The sequence below is a fragment of the Hakea prostrata genome, chromosome 2 (genome assembly GCF_041222555.1).
Source record: "Hakea prostrata isolate BN-2017 chromosome 2, UWA_Hpros_2, whole genome shotgun sequence".
Classification (NCBI taxonomy): Eukaryota; Viridiplantae; Streptophyta; class Magnoliopsida; order Proteales; family Proteaceae; genus Hakea; species Hakea prostrata.
In genome coordinates, this window is record NC_142601.1 from 7987564 (window position 1) to 8011373 (window position 23810).

At 37.6% G+C, this 23810-nt stretch overlaps 1 protein-coding gene across 4 annotated transcripts in view; it reads right to left on the reverse strand.

Moving 5' to 3' along the window:
- Window positions 1-23810, reverse strand: part of LOC149023583 (uncharacterized) — a 38206-nt gene that overhangs the window by 6356 nt on the left and 8040 nt on the right. For all 4 annotated transcript variants that reach the window (XM_089144129.1, XM_089144132.1, XM_089144131.1 and 1 more), the window contains exons 3-9: window positions 22225-22313; window positions 20272-20380; window positions 9916-9983; window positions 8139-8216; window positions 6557-6621; window positions 5826-5892; window positions 5539-5721 (exon numbers count right to left, since the gene is read on the reverse strand). In XM_089144129.1, the coding sequence (XP_089000255.1) occupies window positions 5539-5721; window positions 5826-5892; window positions 6557-6621; window positions 8139-8216; window positions 9916-9983; window positions 20272-20380; window positions 22225-22313 (659 nt within the window). The remainder of the gene's footprint in view (window positions 1-5538; window positions 5722-5825; window positions 5893-6556; window positions 6622-8138; window positions 8217-9915; window positions 9984-20271; window positions 20381-22224; window positions 22314-23810) is intronic.

Sequence of the window (23810 nt, forward strand, 5' to 3'; positions counted from 1 at the left end):
GTCAAGTCAACAAGAAAGCACAAAATTGACTTCAATAAAAGCAGGACTTGATACAAAGGACCATGTAGAGGACCTCCACCAGCATTAGGATAAGATAGAGAATTGCATGATCTAATTAGAATGCAATGTAAAAAAGATTTCCCTTTAGTCCAACTACACCTTTCTTGGTAGCTTTAGATATGTCATTTCTCACTTCACGTGTTGGTCAAGCTCAAATGATGAGAAGTGTACATCCCACTTGGTTAATTCTATTAGCTTGAACAGCTTACAATGTAGGAACTCCGACTTCCACATGTAGAAAGGCTTACAGTTAGACCACAACTTGTGTTATGAAATCTGGATGGTCCAAATAAGCATTTCTTGCAAGCTCATGATGTATAGTGTGCACTCTTTTTTCTGTTCTTTTCTCTTTTTTCTAATTCTTAAAGAAGTAATAGAATACAAGATTAAATTTGGTAGTGGGAAAGTTAATTATAAGACAAGAAAGCCCAAAAAAGAATATAGTACAAAGAACAGAAATCCGAAGAACACTAGATCAAACATCAAAAGAAGTGCCCATGATTTGATAGAAGAACAGAAAGCCCTAAAAGCCTAGACATTGGACAATCTGTTGGTAGCATCTGTGGACAATTAATGTGGCTCCATCTATTAGCAGATGTGAACTTCCAAATGAACAATTGGTTCAATCTGGAGGCCAAGAATCTGGCATACTTAATAGCATCAGTGGAACCATGTAGAGCTTGCACAGTGGCTTCATCTAAAGTATAACAGCATCTGAATTCCTTAGTTGCTGTATTCCTTCTGAATTCCTTAACCCAAAGATTGGTGAAGTCCCTTCTCAAAGCATACTCCAAACACAGGATTTTCCAAAAAGAAAAAAGGGACAGGTGGCGGGAGTCCATTTGGGAGCAGCCACAACCATGCACACCAGAGACTTGGCAGGAGAAAGTGGTCCAAGGGAGAGTAATTAGTTAGGAACGTGGCAAGCATATGAGGTGCGGTATGGCAAAGGGGAGATAAGGGAGAACAGATTAAAGGAAAGGGCAAGCTGACATTGTAGGTGAGAGGAGGGCTCTCAAGTAGGGAGACTAGCAGTTTGTATTCAGGTTAGAGGAGTAATATGTAATACAGTTTCGCTGAGCTGATTGTGTTTTGCTTACTCGAAGTTGATAAACCAATAAAACAGTCCATTACAGCTTCTATTAATCTTGTTACTGTGCTATTCCTCTATGGGGGGGTGTGGTGGGATATGAACGAGTTGCCAGCAGTGGTGTGGGGCCTACGGATACAGACATGGCAGTGGGGGAGGCCGATGATGAGGAGATATAAGGGCTATTGTGTAAGTTCCAAAACCTACTAGATGAACTGACAGGATTACTACCACGGAGAAGCCATGACCATTTTGACAGCTTGTGGGCAGCAATCCTGCAAACACCAAGACTTATCCTTATCCTCATGCTCAAAAGAATGAAGTTGAAAGACTAGTGATGTGAACACAAAGATCCCTGGTGTAAGTCCAATTCTAGGGTTAGGGTTTCTAAGAAAGCTTCCCTAGAATTTAGGATTTGCCCAGAATTTTCTAGCAAGTATTCCTATAATCTTAAAGGATACTATGGGCAGATGAAAATTGGAGGGAAAGATAAGGAAACAAACTTGTGGTCTTATGGGTTGTCAGGGTTTTAACAAAAATCCATATGGGTAAGGTAATTGGGAGGAAAGGTAAAATTAGATTATTTCAATCTTCATGGGAGCCGGAGGTAACAAAAATAATGAGGAAAGGATAACCAAGATAAAGATCAAATATGGGTTGGATCTTGAATGATTCTTTTCTTTCTCCTTCTTGTTCTTTCCTCTTCTTTCTTTCCTTTCTTCTTCTCTTCTCTTTTTCTTCTTCTTCTATTTTATTTTTTTCCCCCTTCCTTGAACTTGTTTGCAATGTTCTGGATTGTAGGGGCTGGTCAGTAGTTGAAGCAGGTTCAGATTTCAGAAGTTCAACAATAATTTGCAGAAAAATCAGAGGATGAAGATGATGTGCAGGAATTGTTTAGAACTAGGGAAACTAGGTCCAGTTCGAGATTTAATAGTAGAACTAAGGTCTGGGGAAGGTGCGATCCTAGGGTGAGAAGAAGGAAGGCTAGAGCAGCTGGGGAAAAGGAAGAGGTTGGGAGAAGAGGGGATAGGGGAGTTGTGGGGCTATGGAAGAGGTTGGGGGAGGGGTAGCGGCTGTCATAGGAAGTAGCGGAGGGGAATAAGGGTGCTGCAGGGGGTGGGTTGAGGCTGAACGGCCTGCAATGGAGGGGGGAGCTCCTAGGCCTTGCACAAAACAGGGAAAGGGTGGGGGAGGGCTGAGGGAGTGATAGGAGGCAGGCAATGGGGGTGGGGAAATAAAAAACACTAAAGGCTGCAGCTGGAGTGACTAAAGGCTGCTTGTTGAATGCTTGAAATTGCTGGAATGAAGAAGAAGAGGCTGAAATTGATGGTAGATTGCAGATGCTTGACCAAACTTTTACTCAACCATGGCCCCCTCAACTAGGAAACCATGATCCTCAAACTCAATCAATTTTATTCAATAATAAAAATGCTGAAACCTAAACCTCCTTAGGCCCCATAACCCCACCAAATCCTTTACCACCTCTTCGGCCTAGAACTTCCTTAGGCCCCATAACCCTAAACCTCCCTAGCCCCCCTTGGTCTGGTTCAAAGGCTTCATTCCCTACCAATCCCTCACCCTATGGAGAGCCCTCAACCAAGCTCTCCCCACCCAAGCATTCCTCTCTCACCGCCACATCCCTGTTAACCCCAACTGCATCCTTTGCTAGTCCGCTTTGGAAAACCTTAAGCACCTCTTCTTTTCCTGCTATTTTTCCAGATCTATTTGAGAAAAAGCCCTCTCCTCCATTTGGCCCCATTTGAGGCGTTCCTTTGGATTTGGTCGAGATAGGTTCTGGATTTTGAGAAACTTTCCGGGTTCTTCCATTTGCGATCAGATTGGTAAGCTTGTGTTCTGTGCCCATCACCTTTGGTGGGAGCGCAATCTCCGAAGATGGACTTCCAAATCTCGCTCTATAGATCAGATTTAGAATGCCATCTATTTTGATGTTTCCTCTAGATTTGTGGCTATTCCCCACCCCCTGTTGATGATACTCCAAGGAACAGGCTTATTGTTGTCTATTGGGGTCTTGGTTCTTCTTTCCGGTCTTCTGCTTAAAGACCTTGTATTCCTTCTTTCTCTTTAATATAATTGTTTATTCATAAATAAAAAAAAATGCTGAAAAATTACAAAGAATACTAAGCTATTTATAGCCTTCAAAAGACTCTAGGACTAAGTGGGATTCTGTAATAGACAAGGATCCCACCACATAATATATACTCTTGATTTGGAATCTAAACAATTAAAGACATGTTCTGAAAATAAAAAACTAAATAACTCAAGACTCTAAGGAATTCCACTTGAAAAAGGATTCCTTAGGACACTCAACCACCAACTACTAAAAGACAATTTATAATTAAAAGTAAACTCTCAGAAGATAAGAACCCCCCCCCCCTAAAAGGTAGGAACCCTCTTTATAAAAGAGTCTTACCTTATCCACAACTTAACCAACCTAAACACAACTCAAATTAAGAAGATTAAAATGGTCTGGGACTCTACTAATGAAGCTAGAATTTTGGGATTTAGGTTCCAGCAGTAAAATAAGGCCTAAGTTGCTCAAAATACCCCAGTATAGGGTTCAGCCAACTTAAGTGAGTGGACCTTGGGGCCCCACTTTAGGGTTCTGCTAGAGGGGGGGGGGTATGAGAACCCAAAGACCTCACTGGACAAAACCCTAAGTGGAGCCCCTTGGATGGCTACAAGAAGCCCCCTTGATCTGGCCAATCCTCCCAGTAAGGGTATTTAGGTATTTGAGCCCTCTTTTTAGTGCTAAAGTTACTTCAAGCTCTAATTCTAGAGTTTGACTTTGTTTTTACTTCTTAAATGTTTTGAGTCCTTAAGACATTAGTCTAGCACATGTCAATTAGAATTCTATTTTACATAGAATTTATCATGTTTTAATTAGATATCTAAATCACTTAAAAGTTTTATATCAGCATGTGTTTTTAGTAGATCTTATGTTTCGGAAGGCTGAGATTAATTCATGTGGTGGGAACCTAATCTATAACGAAATCCCGCCTAGAGTTAAGGTCATTAATTAATTAGATTCCAACACAAAGGTCTAGGTCAAGTGGCGAGATCCTTGACTATTAAGGACAAGGTACTACATTTGGCGAAACTCGATAAAATATCGTCATTTCGCCAAGTACCAAAATGAAACCTTGATCAAAATCGAGAAATTCAATTTCTCAACGAAATATCACCCAACGTCGACGAAATTTTGACTATTGGGCGACATGTCATGAGATGGTTAGAATCTCGCAGTATACCATAGAGATTTTGCCTTCTATAAGCCCAACAAGACTCGAATTGCCAATTTTGTGCAAAACTTTGATTTGGCTTCTAAAGCTTCTCTCTCCTAATCTTGCTTGGCTTTTCCAGTTTTTGGGTCGATCTTCAGCATTTGGCATAGTTCTTGGGTGATTCCTAAAGGCAAATGCGTGCATCGCGTCGATCAAATAGTATTTCACTCAAATCTTGGAGATTTTCATCTCAAAGGTTATCCCACTTCTCCAAACTTGATTTTTACAAAATGCATGATAGAATTTTGTTGGATGGTATGGATTTAATATATGTTGAACACCATGGGCCGATCTATGAACTCATGGTGTTGAAGTTTTTGGCAAAGCAATTTATTTTCGAGCTTCAAAAAATCTATTTTCCTACACTAAAAATGCAAAAGATATACATGAGGTATGCCTTGTATAGGTATGGATTTAATATATGTTGAACTCCATGGATCTATCTACGGTCTCACAGAGTTGAAATATTTTCCCCCTAGGAAATACTTATTTTATTTTTAAAAAATTTATAAAAATATAAATAATTACGGAAAAATAGGGGGAAATGTTTTGAAAATTATAGAAAAATATGTAATGACTCTCTATGTGTTTTTGAAGTGTTGTCCATGTGGTTTCATCGCTGGTTTAATATAGGTAGCCTATTTTCTTGCCAAAAGAATTAATTTTATATATATAAAAAAAAATACATGCGCAAGGGAAAAATTACTAATTAGGTACATGATTGTTTCTTTGTCTGGAAAAAATAAATTTTGGCGTGCAATGACTTGTGCAATCATTTTGTATACAACAATGATCATATTGTAGGGGGCACGTAGTTCACAGACAAAACCTCTCTCACAAGGCAAGCAGAGACATAAAGAAGATAGATCGCCACTGCATACCATGTAAAAGCACAAAACATGTGGTCAATGGCCACCATCCTTATGGCAATGACTTCTGGGCCAAAATAGAACTGATCCATTAGTTTTTGTTATCAAGAATGTTTCAAATATGGAAAAGTTTAAACTCTCCAACATTACTAATATAACATGTTAGTAACCTAAAGAAGTTCAACGTAAGGAAAAAAAGAAAATGTACAAAAAATACCTGGAATTGCTGAAACTTTTCCCCATCAGCTGCCAACTGTAACCTCAGATTCTTTTCAGTTGCCAGAAGTTGTGAAACCTGTTCAGCATATAGTTTCATCTGAGATTGTTCCTGCATCAATTTCTCCTCATGTTGCTGAAGTTTAAGATCAGCAATCTGAAGTTCCAGGGCTTTCTGCTTCAACTACACATTCAAGTTTAAATCACAAAGAAGTCATATCAAGGAGTCAAGTTTGAAAGCCTCCAGAAGAACAAAGTGTTGTGCATTGTGGTACCATCAATCCGTACCTTCTGATTAAATTGTTGTTCAGTGATGGCATATTGATCTGAAAGAAGCTTCAACTTATTTCTTAGCCTGGAAATGAATGATATGCATGCTATTCAATGTACTCAAAGATACCAAAAATAATAATTTTACAATTAAAGAAAACAATAAATTGGTCACTTGATATCCAGAATAAGATAAAACAGAAGAATGAATAAACTAGAAATTGATTATTGGGAAGGTTAATGAGATTTTAGAATAGAACTAATCCAGACAATTTGCTTGATGTGTATTCATGCTTCTACGACAGATGAATTGCTTTCAAATAACAGAGAACACGAGTAGTTTGGAAATCAAGACCAGTATGGATCCAGTGAGTTGCAGCTCAAGCACTGAGCTGGGTACCCACAAACACTTTCCCAATCCAATTAATCTTGAGCTGGCTACTAGCAATCACCTTTCCAGTTCAAACATGAACTCTTGAGTCCATACTTCAGAGCTTAGCTCCTTGCCTTCAAAATCCATTAACTATTCCCTTCAGAACTACAACTTCCTTGGACAAGAAGTGCAACAAGTATTTACAAACATTGCTGTGAAATACTGTAGGATTTAGAGTTTTGAAAGAAAGAAAGCAAGGTTAAGGATGACGTAGCCACAAGCTTACATATAGAAAGTATTTTCATCACTCAGGATTCAATGCCATCTACATAACATAGAAAAAAACGAAGCATCCCAAGACTTTCAAATTTCTTACGTCTCATTCTCCTTGAGTTGAGAGAGACATTCATCCTTCTGCTCTTCAAGCTTACTGCTTACATCCTAGAACAGAATGAAAAGAAGAATTAATTAAATAATATTTTTCAACAGAAGAAAGAGAACACACTCATTGAAAACAAACAGATAGGTCAGGGAAGCAGCGCCAGACAAAAAAAGAACAAATAATAAGTTAACAACCAGTGTCTAGTGTCGGTCAACTAATTAATCTCTAGACTACATGATTAACAAATGGAAACAGATAGACAGGCGCAGACTGACTTTAGTTGGGTCAGGTCCATTTCAGGTATGTTTAAGCCCAGCCCAGTAAACAAGGTCAGTTACGGAAATACATATGTAATTGTACATATGTTCTTGGAAGGAGCAATGAATGGGCTTTCAGCAAAACTCGAACCTTCCCCCTCTCCCTCCATCCATTCCACTTTCCGCTACCTCTGGCCCCAGATCCTGGTTGTCCCTGTTTAACCCCACAGCATCCCCTTCCCCTCTACAATCTCTGACCTAAGCCTCTACATAATTCCCCCTCACTCTGATGGCCTCTCCACCCAAGCCTTTTGTCCTACCTCTGCCACCAAGCCAGGTATATCTTACTGTGAGTCCATGACTAGACCAAACATATTTTTGCTGTTGGCATTTTAATCTAGTTCATGCCTTCTTCGAAGAAAATACATTGGGAGGTAGTTCTTCCATTTTGAGATACTGAGGGAGCACCCAAAAAGGAACTTATCTGCAACCATCATCACCATATTGATATTACTGGTTTTTCTGATGTTGATTGCGCAGGGGCCATTGGTGAAAGATGGTCCACTACCTTGGTATTGCACCTTTGTAGGTGGAAATCTATCACTTGGCCAACCAAGAAGCAGTGCATTATTGCAAGATCAAGTGTTAAAGCTAGATTCAGAACCATGGATCAAACTGTTGGAACTAATGTGCCCAGTCGTTTCTTCCTGAGCTAGGATTGTCAGTCACTCAACACATGAAGTTGTTTTGTGACAACCAAACTGCCATCTATGTTTCTAGAGACGTTGTTCTTTAAAAAAAGAAATTGTCACTCAGTTTGTACCTGCAGGCAGATGTCACCTTGTTTGGACCTGCCGTCAAAGGATGGGTGTTGCAAGCTGGACATGGGTGATTTATATGCTCAGCTTGAGGGGGGATTTTAGAAGCCATGCTACATCACGGGCTTATTGTATTTACTTTTACTAGCCTGCCCCTTTCCCCTTTGCTTGGTTAACACGCAGCATCACATTTAGGATAGTTTCCTTCTAGAAAGTTTCCCTCTTACAGACAACACTCACTTCCTATTCTCTTTAATCCAGTATAGGAAAGATATCCTAAACTGATCTTTGACCAATATACCATAAAGAGGGAGAGGGGGGGAGTCTTGCCTGCACAAGATCTTGCTTTCCTTCTCTTCTCATTCTTCTCCTCTTTTCTCAGTTTCTGGGTTTCTAAACTGCTGCAGAGTTACAATGTCTATCTTTCCTAGAGAATTAAGATGGTTTTTCCACTACTCATGGAAATGTCGAAAAACAGTCTTCTAGTGCAGCAATACAAACCTTAATTGCATCATGGAACTTTGTAGAAAGATCCTGTCTTATGTTTTGCCCTTCTGTAGAGACTCTTTTGCACTCATCCTGCAAAACAAATAGCAAAATAAGTCATCAATACCTCTAAACAGACAATTGAGGTTCAAATCAGAGACCAAAGTAATAGATCATACTTTGCAGGTACAGGTTATGTATTACTTACAAAAAGAAAAAGAAACAAAAATCACTGTTTACAAGTATTTGAAAGTTTATCAAATAGAATAGAAGGATCACGTATTCTAAATGTAGCCAACTAATTCACTGTTTTAGAATCTATCAACCATGGTAAGACACCATTTGAGTAATTGTTCCCATATGCAAATTGATTAAAACAAATATAGGCTTAAAACTAATCCTTGATGGTTCAGTGACAAGTGTAAGAACAGTGGGGGAACAAGGTAATGAATTCCCAATTATAGCTGGGCTACATCAAAGATCAACCTTAATGGATGATTTAACCAAAGGCATTCAAGATGAGGTTCCTTGATGTATGCTTTTTTCTAATGATATTGTTTTGGTATATGAGACACAAATAGGGAATACCAAGTTAGAATCATGGAGAGCAACTTGGCATCAAAGGTTTTAAACTAAGTAGAACAAAGATGGAATATCTAGTGTGTAACTTTGGTCTTGATCGGACAGATAATGTGGTGAGACTTGATGAAAGGAGGTTCCACAAAATGAATATTCTACAAACCTTAAGGTCCTTAACTCAATGATAAATAAAAAAGGTGATACAAAGGATGACGTTTCCCAAAATTTTAAAATAGGATAGATGAAGTGCAGAGTTGTGATCAGCATATTCCTTTAAAGCACAAAGTAAAATTCTATAAGACCGTCATACAACCAGCTCTAATGTATGGGGCAAAGTGTTTGGCTGTTAAGAAACATCATATAAATAAACTCCGTGTAGTAGAAATGGGCATGCAAAGATGGATTGAGTGGCAAAACAAGGTACGGTAAGGTAAAGAATGATCATATTAGAGCAGGACCTAGAGTAGCTCCAATAAATGATAAGCTAAGAGAACATTGATTGAGGTGGCACGGCCACGTTCAGCAAAGCCTTTAAATGTTCCTGTGGAGAAGCAATTTAATCCAGATTGAAGGAATTAACAGCACTAGTGGTAGACCTAGGATAGCCTTAAGAGCAATGGTGAGAAAGGGATATAAAGAGCTTAGGCCTTGTATCTAGTATGGCCTGATTGGAAGGCAAGGATCTATGTAGCCAACCCCATTTAGTTGGTAAAAGGGCTTGTTATTCTTATTGTTCTATTCTCATAGTCTATTTGGACTAAATTGTGGTGATAAGAAATGATGTTAAACGAATCTCTCGACTAAACAGCTAAGTAGGATGTAACTTTGAATTAAAAATGTAGGAATGTAAAGGTAATTTGAGTTCAAGTCAAGACGCATTTTCTCTATCAAGAGAAGTGATGAAATTCTATTTTTTATTAGCAGCAATAAATTTTTAAGGTTTTTAAGACAAATAATATGTGAATGGATACAATTCCATACCTATTCAAGTTCCTTATACAACAGTCAGTTGTTTGTATGGTACACCTAGCCTCAATTGAGTTTCCTCAAGCTTAAGAAACTCAGTATAGTACTGCAAACAGCATGAAGCTCCCCAAACTCACAGTCGGGGGAAGACTCATGGAATCAGTTTTTCTTTTTCTTTTTCTTTTTTATAATTATTATTTTTTGGATTTTCTCTCAACATTCTCTCCTAAAAGAGGGCTAAAAGTACCATTAGAATCTTATTTTGTCGTTGTAACTCCCTGCATAGTGATTCCAGCTTATTCCGCACTGCAATGGCTGGAGAAAACACATGCAAAAAAGGAACAGTTAGTGATACAGACAATTCCAAAGAAAATATGAATGCGTCAAAGATCAACCAAGCAGCATACAAGTTCTCTTAAATAATTTTTTACAAGGGAAAATAAATGTAAACAAAATATTAAGTAGAGGGAAAAAAACATCACAACTAAGAGACTACAAGTTAAAATACTTAAATATATACAAGAACCATGAAACATTTAAATCATTAGATATCGGCTTTTTAGTACCATATAACGGGCAGTTATGCTCTATACACTATATGAATAGGGTTCATAAAGCGAGCTGTCAAGCCTGGGGCATGGCAAGCAATTTTAGGAGAGTGAATTCAAAAGATGCTTTGTCCAGACAATAATTCCAAAACTCTTTTAACTTAGCATCTAAAAAGTGAAGAAGCCTACGTCAATTAATAGGATTTAAAGAGGTTGAGTCCCATTGCAGACAAGAGGCTTCCATGGTGCTAGGCTGGTGCTTTATACAACTTAAATAATTAAAATTTATAAGAGGGAAGAAGAAAGGTACCATCTTCCAACAAATGTATCAAATGAACTAAAAGAAAGGACTCTTTTCAAACATCAGCATACAAAGCTTTCACTTTTGAAATTTTTGGAATGATATTAGAATTTCAGTGCATGTAATCGGCCTATGGACTAAAAGGAAATTTAGAAAGAAGAAGATAAAGAAGAAGAAAGAGAAGAAGCAGAGGAGAGGGAGAGAGCTTTTCCATAAATCTTTTGGCTCTCCCCTGGTACTTATATTTAATAATGTAAAATCAAGCCTTACTTTAGTCTGAGTTACTGTAGACCAAGTAGGTAGGTAGGAGACTGTGTAGGTTACTACAGACTAAGTAGGTAGGTAAAAGACAATATCGGTTACTACAGACTAAGTAGGGGATAAAAGGCAACCAAATAGTTAGGTGGTGTTGTAGAATTCCATCTTAGGATAAAAGATCTTCACCAATAATCATGGTGGGAGATCTTGCAAGTTATCTGGTTTTTTTGGTTAACTAAGACGAGATAGGAGTCGAGTTTTGCGAAATGGGATATCTTGCTGGAGATCTCGCTATATCTCCCCATATCTCGCTATATCTCACCATGTCTTGACCCAATCCTCGCCATATTACACTGGAACTCTCAATTTTTGCCATATTTTTTTGCGAATTTCAGCTAATTTTTCACTTGCAACTACTCTTAGCACATCAACCCCACCAAAGTAAGATCAATCATTCTCATATTGTCTTGTGAACTTATGAGTTAATGACTTATATAGAACTTCTAATGGTTATATCATTTTATTGTTCTATTCTTGAGAGTTGAGAATGTGATACTCATATTTTTTATGACCTTTAAGTTATTTGAATATTCAATACACTTGCTTTTCATTTATATGCCTTAAAGGTTCTATATTATATGTTGTATAACCTTGCATTCCCCCAATCCTACAGCATTTCAATTTCACACTATGGGTAGAGGTAGACTTAGAAATCATACTTATGGTTGTTTTCTCGCAAATCCAATGCCACTAATGTGTTCAAAAGGCCTTAAATAGGCTAAATACCAAATTTCAGCCCAACCGGGACCCTAAAACCCATCGAGATGGGCCACCGAGTTGACATAAAAAAAATCACACAACTCAACCAAGGTCGAGATCTCGGTTTTTCAGGGTAGCGAGATCTCGCTTTCTACCATGCCAATAATACTCAACAAATCATGAGTAGATATAGAAAGAGCCTCCAATCTCTCTCTCCCCCCCCCCCCACGTGTAGCATTACACGTGAACAAATAATCATGACCAATCGTTGGCATCTCAAAGTATGAGCACAAAAGAAATCCAAGAAGGAAAAGTAGCAGCACAGAGCAGTGTATTATTCACCAATAAAGCTCATCAAGCAGTAGTAAATCGTTTCAAATCAGATACTAGATGAAAAGGCTTGACAAACCTTGTTAAGATTTGTGTAAGATATGGTTACAGCTGCAGTTAGATTGGAGATCTGAATCTTCTGTAGTTACTAATTTGGTGCTTCAGCTTCTATGCTTTTGTAGTTTCCTTTTTTTTCTTTATTTCTTTCTATATTTATGTGAACAGAACATTGAACTGAATATTGATTATTGCATTTGTTTCTATTGTTAAATTGAGTATTCTGTAATATTTATTTCTACTTTTAGTCGGCAGAATATTCTGTCCTAGAAGATTGTAAATGCTGATTGCAGCCCATAAATAAAGTGGCCTACGAGTTTGGGAGATCCATCCAGAATAGCTAGGGGTGTCAATTTATAGCCCGAACTATTAAAACCGAACCGCACCGGCCCGTTATAGCCCGAACCGGCCCGAAACCGAACTGCAACCCGTTATAACCCGTTTTGTAATTTTACATTAAATAGTATTTGAATCATTATGTTACCATTAGGTAGTTGGTATAGACAATTAAAAAAATTAAGCATGAATTCAAAGATCAAATAGTCATTTTACTACTTAATATCTAGGTTCTTGATTTCTATAGAATGGGTGGGTTTTTTTAATGGAAATTGACCAATAGCAACTTTGTTTTCCATATAATTTTTGCTTTTGTTGTAGGATGCTCAATTGTTTCTTCTTGTTCTTTTTCTTACACACCATAAACCGTTAGTCAACCCGAATCTAAACCGTGAGTTAGCCCGAACCCAAACCGCACCAAACCGAAACCAACCCGAAACCGTTATTTTGCTAATGGGCCGTGTTTGGGCTAGGTGTTTTTCAGCTCGAAACCACACCGTTTACACCCCTAAGAATAGTAGGGAATCATTCAATCTCTAATGGCTCTTCTTCTTTGTCTTCCTCCTTTTCTCCATTCATTCTAGAATCTAGTTTGATTTTTAGAGTCTGATTTCTGACAACCCTTAATATTGGAACATGGGAAAGGAAAACAAAGGGTTAAAGGATCGAGTTCTCATACTTTATTAATATTTGCCACAATTCTTATACCCAAAGTTTAACACCATTAAGTTTGTATATGTTTTGTAACGTAATTGTGACAAAATTGAATACAGTCAGGGTCTTATTATCAGTAGCTATGAATCAAGATTGGGATTTACATTAATTAGATGTAAAGAATGGAGGTCTACATGGAAATCCACATGAATTCTCTGATAGCAAAACAAAAGGGAAGGTTTGTTGGTTGAAGCGATCGATTTATGGGTTGAAGCAATCTCCCCACTATTGGTTTGGACGCCTCCAAAAAGCCGTGACATCGAGGCTACAAGCAAAGTAATACTAACCATGGTTATCAAAGCGTCCGCCTAGGCGGCAAAGTTGTTTTTGAACCGCTAAATTGCTGCCGCTTAACTAACAGACTGATTTCTTGCCATTTTGCCGCCTTTTGTGCCATATTGCCACCTATATGCTAAAGCAGCTTTTTTTTTACATTTTGTAATTTGTGCATATTAATTTTTTTTTAAATCATAATTTATTCTACAATACCGTATATAAATTTAAATATGTGAGCCATTTTGGAATCGAGGCCCAATTTGCAAATGAACTCCAAGGCCCAAAGTGCCTGTCGGCAATAAAATGTGAAGCATGAGCCACATTCAACATTGATAATCAATGAATCATTAAATAAACAATGACTTGGAAATCAGAATAATGAGATCTATTAATTTATCATGTCGGCACTGTTTGGTTAAAAAAATGGAAAAATGGATACATCAATTCTGGTTACTGATCTATGCACCAGAGTACAAGACAATTATTTGGCGTCACACTATCATAGAGGTAAGTAAGAATGTAAAATTACTACTTTCATTTTCATTTTTCACATTGATTACTAATATAGTAGATACTACCTAATTATTGTTATGAATCTTATGATGCTTGATGAGATGAAGTTATGTTTTTATTCTTTTTTTGGATAATTTTTCATAATTGTGATTCTTGAATGTTTTTTTATTTTTATTTTTATGAATGTGATTGTTGAATGTTTGTTTAGTACTTTAATTTATTATAAAAAGTATTTGTATTAAAAAGTAATTTAAAAGTAGTTATATTAAAAATATTGACTAAACCGCTTTGGTCGCTTTATTGCCGCTTACGCCGCTTAATCGCCTAATCGCCAAGACGGAGCCCCAATTGCTTTGGTCGCTTTGCCGCTTTACTAACCATGATGCCGACCATACTCTCTTTGTGAAAAAATTAGGAACTCACATCACACTTCTTATAGTCTATGTAGATGACATTGTCATCACTGGGAATGATGGGGCAAAAATTCAAAAGCTGAAGAGCTTCCTCGACAAGGAATTTGAGGTTAAAGATCTAGGTAAACTCAAGTATTTCCTGGGAATTGTGGTCGCTAGGTCAGAAAAAGGCCTCTATATTATCCTAGACTTACTTTTGGAAGTGGGAATGTTGGGATGTAAACCCATGGATACCCCAATTAATTGAAGCAGGTATTAAGCTTAAAGAGAAAGGAAGGAGTACCAGTAGATAAAGGTAGATATCAAAGGTTAGTTGGAATTTGGGAAACTAATTTATTTGTCTCACACCAGACCTGACATTGCTTTTTCAGTAAGCCTAGTAAGCCTGCATGACCCATATTCGACTGATATGAATATTGTTACTAGAATACTTCAGTATTTGAAATCCACACCAAGAAAGGGATACTTTTGTCAACCTCTAATAATTTGAAAGTGGAAGCTTATACAGATGTTGATTGGGCTAGTTCACCTAACAGAAAATCAATATTAGGATACTGTACATTTATTGGGGGCAATCTAGTAACCTGGAGAAGTAAGAAGCAAAATGTGGTGTCATTGTCTAGTACAGAGGCTGAGTACAGATCCCTGGTTCAAGGAGTATGTGAACTTTTATGGCTAAAGGGTCCATTAGAAGATATTGGGTTTCCTGTTACAAGTCCCATGGTGTTATATTGTGACAACAAGGCTACCATCAGTATAGCCAATAATCCAGTGCACCATGATCGTACAAAACATATTTAGATAGATAGATTTTTTGTCGAAGGAAAGTTGGAACAAGGGCTAATATGCATGCCTTTTGTGAGATCTGGAAATCAAGTAGCTAACATCTTTACTAAAGGACTAAAGGAAAGAGACTTATACACTATTTTGAGCGAGTTGGGCATGATTAACATCTATGCCTCAACTTGAGGGCGAGTGTTGGTTGGTTCGGTTTATTTGTGGGTTGGTTTAATTATAACTTGTGGTTCAAGTTATTATTATTCAGTTGTTTAGTGAGGGTAAATATGTAAATTCGTATGTTTCACATTATTATAAATAAGAAGATTAGTGGTCACGACTCACATTGATCAACTAAAGGATTCAATTATTTCCACACCAAAAATTATAGGGAAGGCGATAAGGGCAATGGAAACCTAGACTTGGGTAGTTGGGTGTAGGGGAACTTTTAGGGTTTTAGAAAACCCAAATTGGATAATGATGTAATGGGTATGGGATGTATCTTGAAAGGTAAGGATCCCTTCTATCTCTTCCTTGCTTTTACTCTTCTTTTCTTTCTCTCTTTCTTTTTTCTTTCTTATTCTTCTTTTCTTTTCTTCTTTTCTGATTTTTTCTGTTCCTATGTTTTCTGCCAGAAACAGGGAACCAAGAGAGGGAGGTGTAGGGGGGACTCGCAGGGGCTGGGAAGGTCTGGGGAAGCACCTAGGGGAGGCGCAGGAGGGTGGCCAGGGTGTCAAGAGGTCTGAAACAGCAACAGGATGGGGCTGGGGAGGGTGATTCTGAAGTGCACACACCAGGGGAGGGGCGGGAGGTTAGGGGAAGATTCTGTACTTACTTGGGGCTGTTGTGAGTGATTAATGACTGCTTGTTGAATGCTTCTAGACTGCTGGAATGAAGAAGAAGAAAGGCTGTAAATCGACAGCAGGCTGCTTGATCTTGAACAAAAACCCTTACTCAACCATGGCCACCTCAACTGTGAAACCATGATCACTTAATAACTTTATCCAATCAAGACTGAAGATTTGGCTATTTATAGCCTTTAAAAGACTTTGACACTATGCGGGAATCCTTAATAGACAAGGATCCACCACTTGACTTAAACCCATGATTTGGAATCTAAATAATTAAAGACCTTAACTCTAGGTGGGATTCCTTTATAGATCAAGATCCCAGCACATGAATTAATCTCAACCGACCAAAATATAAGATCTAAGGGACACTAAAGACACATGCTGAACTAAAAAATCAAGTGACTAAAAATTCTAAAAAGCCCATGCTAATTCTATTTAATTAGACTCTAATTAACATGTGCTAGTCTAAGGACTCAAGGACTATTATCTTATCCACAACTGACTCAAATAAGACTCTTTCACAAAACTGGACTCTAGAAATCAAACTGGAATTAAATTTCAGTAGTAAAATAGGGCCGAAATGACCAAAATACCCTAATGGGGTTCGGCCAGCATGTCTAGGTGAGTCTCGGGGCCCACTTTGGGATTCGGCCGGGGGGGCTTTCCATGTTCACATAAGTTAGTTTCTAATTTTGAGTCAGAGTTCAACTTAGAGTCCAAGTCAGATTAGGGTGGTAGCATATCATGTATAAATAGAACCTATACCAGATGGGAAGGGATCATATTTGAATATTGAACAAGCAAGGTTTTCTTTGAGTAACTCCACGACCAATCGCACTTCAATAACTGAAGAGAGACCTTGGGCACAAAGAATTAGACAAAGGATCTCCCCGTCGAATTCCACTTGTGGAAAAATATTCAGATCCATTCAAAAATACTATATGAGACTGATCTGATACAGCTTGAATTGGATCAAAATTTGAAGTTTGAGTGTAGCATAAACAGACTTCTTTCACGTTCAAAGTATTGATTACTTTGAATCAGTCTATCATTGTTTGACGCTCAAAGTATTGATTACTTTGCATAAGTATATCATTCGTAGAATAGAGCATTTAATCCTTTTACGTCACCATAGCACTTCCAACTTTTGGTCTAGAATGGAACTCTCATCTACCCTTGTTTTTTCCATATATCATTGTTTAACATTCAAAGTATTGATTACTTAGTTTGTATGCATATATCATATGTAGAAGAGGGCATTTTATCCTTTTATGTCACCATAGCAGTTCCAACTTGTGGTCTAAAATGGAACCATCTACAATTGTTTTTCCCATATATCTAAGGCCATTAGTATGTTCAATGACCACCAAGGTTCCTTCAGAGGGAGCTGGTGTCAGGTATTTACTTACATTTATTGATGATTATTCTAGTAAGATCTGGGTCAACTTCTTGAAGCACAAAAATGAAGTATTTGTTACTTTCAAGCAATGGAAGATTTTGATTGAGAAGCAGACTAAGAAGCAAATTAAACGATTGAGAATAGACAATGTCCTAGAATTCTGTGAAGGAGATTTCAATGAGATCTGCAAGAATGAGGAATTGCAAGACACCATACAGTTATAAGACACCTTAACAGAATGGAGTTGCAAAGCGTATAAACAAAACCTTGTTAGAAAAGACAAGGTGCATGTTGTCAAATGCAAGATTAGCCAAGGAGTTTTGGGCAGAAGCAGTAAACACAGCAGCATGGTTATAGAATAAGTCTCCCTGCACTGCTATTAAGTGCAAAACTCCAAAAAAGGTATGGTTAAGTAAACCTGTTGATTACAATAATTTAAAAAGTTTTTTGATGTTCTACTTATGCACATGTGAATGATGGGAAGTTGGAACCTAGGGCTAAGAAGTGTATTTTTCTTGGATATAGATCTGGAGTTAAGGGATTTAAGTTATGGTGTCCTAATCCACATAATCCTAAATTTATTATTAGCAAAGATGTAACTTTTGATGAGTCTGCTATGTTGAATCCTAGAAAAGAAACTCATATTCACAGTGATGAAAGTCAGAAAAATTCTAAGGAAAAGGTGGAGTTTGAAGTGGATGATCCATCTTCAAAGAAAGCACAATCAACTTCAAATTGTTTGCCCACTCTTATTGAAGAAGAAGGTGCTCTAGGGAATCAAAAAGAAGAGGAATACAACATTGCCAAAAATAGGCCAAAGAGAAATATTAGGTCACCACAAAAATATGGGTATGCTGAAATTTTTGCTTATACATTGTCTGTTGCAAATGCAATTGACAACTGTGAACCTGCAACATATTCAGAACCTATTTCTTCAGTTGATTCTTCAAAGTGGTTGTTGGCCATGAATGAGGAGGTTAAGTCTCTTCATAAAAATCAGACATAAGAGCTTGTCAGGCTGCCTAGAGGGAAGAAGATTGTTAGTTGCAAATAGATCTACAAGAAGAAAGAATCCACCACAAGTGATGGAGATGCTAAATACAAGGCACGATTGGTTGCAAAATGTTACAGTCAAGTACAAGGTGTTGACTTTAATGATGTATTTTCACCTGTTGTTAAGCATAGCTCCATTCGTGTTTTGCTTGCCTTTGTTGTTATGCATAATTTAGAGTTAGAGCAACTTGATGAGAAAACTACATTCTTACATGGCGAACAAGAAGAATAGATTTATACGCACCAACCTGAGGGTTTTATTACAGAAGGAAAGGAGGACCACATTTACTTGTTGAAAAATTCTTATAATGTTTGAAACAGTCTCCTATATAATGGTATAAGAGGTTTGACTCTGTCATGGCTACATTGGGTTACAGTAGGTGCAAGTATGACTGTTATGTATATTTTAAAAGATTTTTTGATGGTTCATTCATATATTAGCTATTATATTTTGATGTTATGTTGGTTATTGTTAAAGATATGGATGAGATCATCAGATTGAAGCAATAGCTAAGCACTGAATTTGAGATGAAAGACTTGGGGGTACCAAGAAAGATTATTGGTATGGAAATATAGAGGGATAAAAAGGCAAGGAAGCTATGGCTATCTCAACAAAAATACATGGAGAAGGTGATGAAGCGTTGGGCATGAAAGATGCAAAACTTGTTGGCACTCCAATTGCATCTCATTTAGGCTTTCAACTACTTTATCACCTCAGACAAATGAAGAGGTGAGTTATATGTCACGTGTTCCATACTTTAGTGCAATTGGTTCCATTATGTATGCTATGGTGTGCACTCAACCTGATATTTCCCAAGCAGTTAGTTTGGTGAGTGGATACTAATCATATCCAGGTAAAACTCAATGGGAAGCAGTGAAATGGATACTTAGATATTTAAAGGGGACCTCTAGTGTGTGTTTGGATATTGGGAGGAATGGTGACAAGTTGACAAGTTATGTTGACTCAAATTATGCAGGTGATCTTGAAAAAAGGTCACTCACAGGGTATGTGTTTACTTTGGGAGGTTGTGCGATCAGTTGGAAGGCTACCTTACAAGCTACAGTTGCATTATCTACTACAGAAGCAAAGTATATGGCAGTGACAGAAGCAATTAAAGAAGTTATTTGGCTTAGAGGCTTGTTTGGAGAACTCAGCATGGTACCAGAGGTGATTGTTGTCCATTGTGATAGTCAAAGTGTTATTCACTTAACTAGAGATCAGATGAATCATGAGAGGACGAAGCACGTTGATCTTCGGTATCACTATGTCAGAGAGGTAGTTGTTGAAGGCAATATCCAAGTATTGAAGATTGGTACTAAAGACAATTCAGCCAATACGTTGACAAAGCCATTATGTACTAGCAAGTTTAAGCATTGCTTGGACTTGATTGGAGTCTGTCACATTAGAGCTTAGCCCATGAAGGGGCTTTTAAAGAATATGAAGGTTATTCAACTTTGTGGGAGAATTTAGGTCAAAGTGGAAATTTGTTATGTTTTTATCTGAATTCTTGTATTCGATTTGGAAGATGAACCCACACCAACATATTTTGGTGGGCGACCCGAATGACCCATTTGCGGAGATCTATGGAGGGTGTGTAGGGGGGAGCCCTCGCAGTACGGTATGACCCGACCCAATGGGTCATTATCTTATGTTCGCCTACCACATTATTGAGAGATTTGGGATTTTCGATTAGGGTTTTGGGTGAGCGTTCTTATAATGCCATCCTAGGCGATTGTTGTGAGATCTCCTTCTATTCTTCTTCTACATAGTGAAAAAACTCTTATTCTTCGCCCATGGACGTGGCATACCACATCAGAGTATGAACCACGTCAAATCTCTGTGTGTTTTCATTTTTGTTTCTATTTCGATTCGTTATTTCATGGTGTTTGTTTTAACAATTACTAACAAAACCATAGAGCTAGGTTCACCAACAATGTATTGTGAACTTTATTGAATTCTAGAGAGTTCATCTATAGAAGCATATGTAAAAACCCTTCACATGTTGATATTACTTTACCTGCATCTCGTTCTGCAAGAACATGTTGATACTTCAGAGTGAACTCCAAGAACTCCTTCTCAGACTTTAAGCTACGTTTTCCGCTTTTGCGTTTCCCTTCCGCAGTTTCCTGTGACTCAAAATAAACAAACCCGTAAAACTAAGAACTGGTTCACTTACTTGGATAATTAGCAGAAATTTAAGCATATAACAAATGACAAGAGGACTAAAGCTAAGACTGAATGTTGATATCATTAGACCGTGGGAGAGGCAAATCAAGCTTGAGAGAAAGTGTTCATAGCAAATGCATGCCCCGAAGCTGTAGATAAAACAGTGGGTCAAGCACCTAAGCGTCTACAGTATAATGCCCAGGATATTTAACTATTTCTCAACTTTTGTTTGTCTATATTTGAAATTATAGGATGCAAACAACACATCCTCTTCCCCACCACCCCCCCCCAAAAAAATACAACAACAAAAACAAAAAACAAAAACAAAAATACTTTTTCATTTTCATTGCACAGGGTTAGTAATGTTTGAACAATACATGCATTTCAATATACAGTGGCACACAAATAATCTCTCGCATGTAAGACCTCGGCTCAGGTTGGATGGCTACCGAAGGCCCAACATAATCACAATTCACAAGGGATGTCATAATGTAATACTGATTTGAAGGATGAAAATAGTACCAAATAAAACTGAAAACAGACAACAAAATTCCAGCAACAAGAGGAGAATCATACAATAAAATCTAAAAGACAGATGGACCAGAAGTTCAGGTCGAATTCTCTTCATAGAGAGTAAGACCTTTGCTGAAAGGTTCAGCAGGAGACAATAGATCTGTGTATGTGTACAATTCCCACTGCAATTAAGAGCAAAACTAGAAAACTGAAATTCTGATGTAACAATCAGATTATAGAATATTAAACTCTAGCTCCAAACTGACAACAATGTTATTAAACTCAGAAGAATCTTTAACAGAAACAGATGCCAATTTCAACAGTTGGAAGTACAGAAGAACCATTACTACTTATAGTAGGATTTCCAGTCAGCAGTCCACAGATTTGAAAATTGAGAAACAAACTAGAACATTAACAATGTCACACAACAGTTCTGAAGTCAGAATAAAAACCAGCAATATAGAATTCCTAAAATCAAGCAATCCTAGTAAGAAGAGGGCTCCTCTATTTAGTCAACAGATTCTATAAGCAGGGAGTGACAATTGCAGAGAACAGCGGTTGAATATAGTAAGAATCTCTGGATGTCCTTAGATCCTGGTCTTCAAGGCATGGAGTAAATGGGAATGGAACCTCTGGATGATGGCTCTAGCTGATGGTCATTTGATGCTAATGGCCAGAAAAAGCTGGCAGAGATTTCGATGATCATGGTGGCTGTCAAGTGTAGTGATCCAAGTCCACACACTGGCGGATATAAAATGTGGATGCGAAAATTTTTTGTGCAACTGTAAATAGCATTTTGTATATAAACCATTTGTTGTGACAAAATAACATGAAGCCTTTAATCTTCCACCAAAAGAAAATCACTTCAGATTCAATTCACTAGAAGTCAGAGATATTATACTTCTACTTCAGTGAATGGTTCTCAAACTTAAACAAATTTATTCAAAATAACCAAAACAGATTACTAGTTCCAACAGTGCCTGAAACCAAAAGTAACATCTCTTGAAACCTATCAATAGCAGATTTTGGCAATTCATAAAAATCATCTAAAAGTTACTGCAGTTTTAAACAAGTATGTTGGTTTCAGTTGAAACTGAAATAACGCAACCTTGTTCAACTGCAGAAACACCCATCATGGCATTCATTAAGTAAGAAGAAATGAAAAGAACTGTTCCTTCTTATTGGCTATCAAAAAGCTAAGAATTTCCATAAAATTATCATCTCACAATGACATATTTCATCAACATTCAAGGAAAAACTAATTGCATTAAAGTAATGAAATACTACTGACCGGTTTTCGGTTTCTCTGAGATTCAGTGTTTTCTACTGCAGATCTTTCCTTAAGATTGGTAGCTTGCAACTCTGAGCAGCCTTCAGTTGCTGTGAAGCAAAAGGCATGAATTCCAAAGACAACAGTGTCAAAACTCAAAGCAGCTTAGCTAAATATTAATTATGCAATGTATCATATATAAGCTATGTTCTAGCACATTGCATAAGGTTTCTGTTCCCCAGATTATTGGCCACAAAAGCTTCTCTCTCCATGCATGTGAAGATTTTTATAACTTTACAGACAAAATCAAATCATTATATTTTTATAAATCATTAAGAAGCAGCCATAAGCCAGCAGAATATTACTCATAGGAGAATAATATTACAGTACCAAAATTGTGTGATGGACCTAATCCATCATCCTTAACCAGGCCAACCCAATGCTGTACATGCAGTCTGTCATCCATTTCATCAGCTCAGAACCCCTTGGATGGGGGCAGGAAGAAGAAAGTAAAATCAAATTGGCATCTTCAATCATTCTATTGATAGAACTCCAAAAATCAAATTTAATTTAATCATGATCTATCCGTTTTTCCCCCCAAATTCTAAGCCCTACAGATCTAAGTCAGGTAAACTGTTGTCAGGGGCAACATAGGGCCTAGGGTTAAAATACCACTTGTTCAACTAGGGCCTAGGGTTACTTTCCCAAACCCTACAGCCCCTAATTGAACCAGGGGAAATTTTGATCATTATGACAATTTTCGTGGAATCCAAGGTCAAAGTGTCATTGGGTTATTAGGACCTATATCTACTTTTATTTTCTTATTTGAGTCATTATTTTGTGATTTATTGAAGAGTCCTTGTTAGGGTATGATTCCTTGGTTGTGCAGGGATCCCCTAGTTTTAGTCTGCTTCTTGTTGGGATTCCATATCTACTCTTAGATTCCAAATTGGATCCTTTTAGAGTGAGATATGACAGAATCCTTGGTTGCATTAGAGTCTTTAGTTAAGTAAGAGTCATACTCAGAATTAGAGTGTCAATTTCAAACCAAGTTGGCTTCCTGAATTGAGTCCTAGTTTGTTTTCTTTTTAGCAGGCTATAAATAAAGCCTCCAACCTCTGTATGTGCAAGTTGATTTGATTAATAAAATTGAGAAATGAGTTTCAAAGCAAGAATGGAAGTCGTGGGCTCCTAGAGGGGGCTTGTGGTACTGGGATCAAAATCTTCAGATTTTTTCAAGTACAGAAACAGTTCATCAACTACAGCAGCTCCAATCCTATTCCAAGTACAGCCTACCCCAACCCCCTTTCCCTTCTTCCCTACCTCCCTCTAAACCCTCGTCCTACTTGTAGTTCCATCATTAGACATTCCTCCATTAGGTTTTAAAATTCCTGCACTTCATCTTCGGCCTCCCAAAACCCTAGACCCTAGTTTTACCAAAAAACCAAATAACTCCAAAAACCCTCAACCAAACTTCAACCCTTTTAGGATTATCATCTCTCACACCTTCTCTACTTCCCCCTTTCAAGTCCAACCCCTAGTTGACTCCCCTAAGGGTCCCACACCAAGTAGGAAACCTCAAAATAAACCCAAACCCATTAGGACTA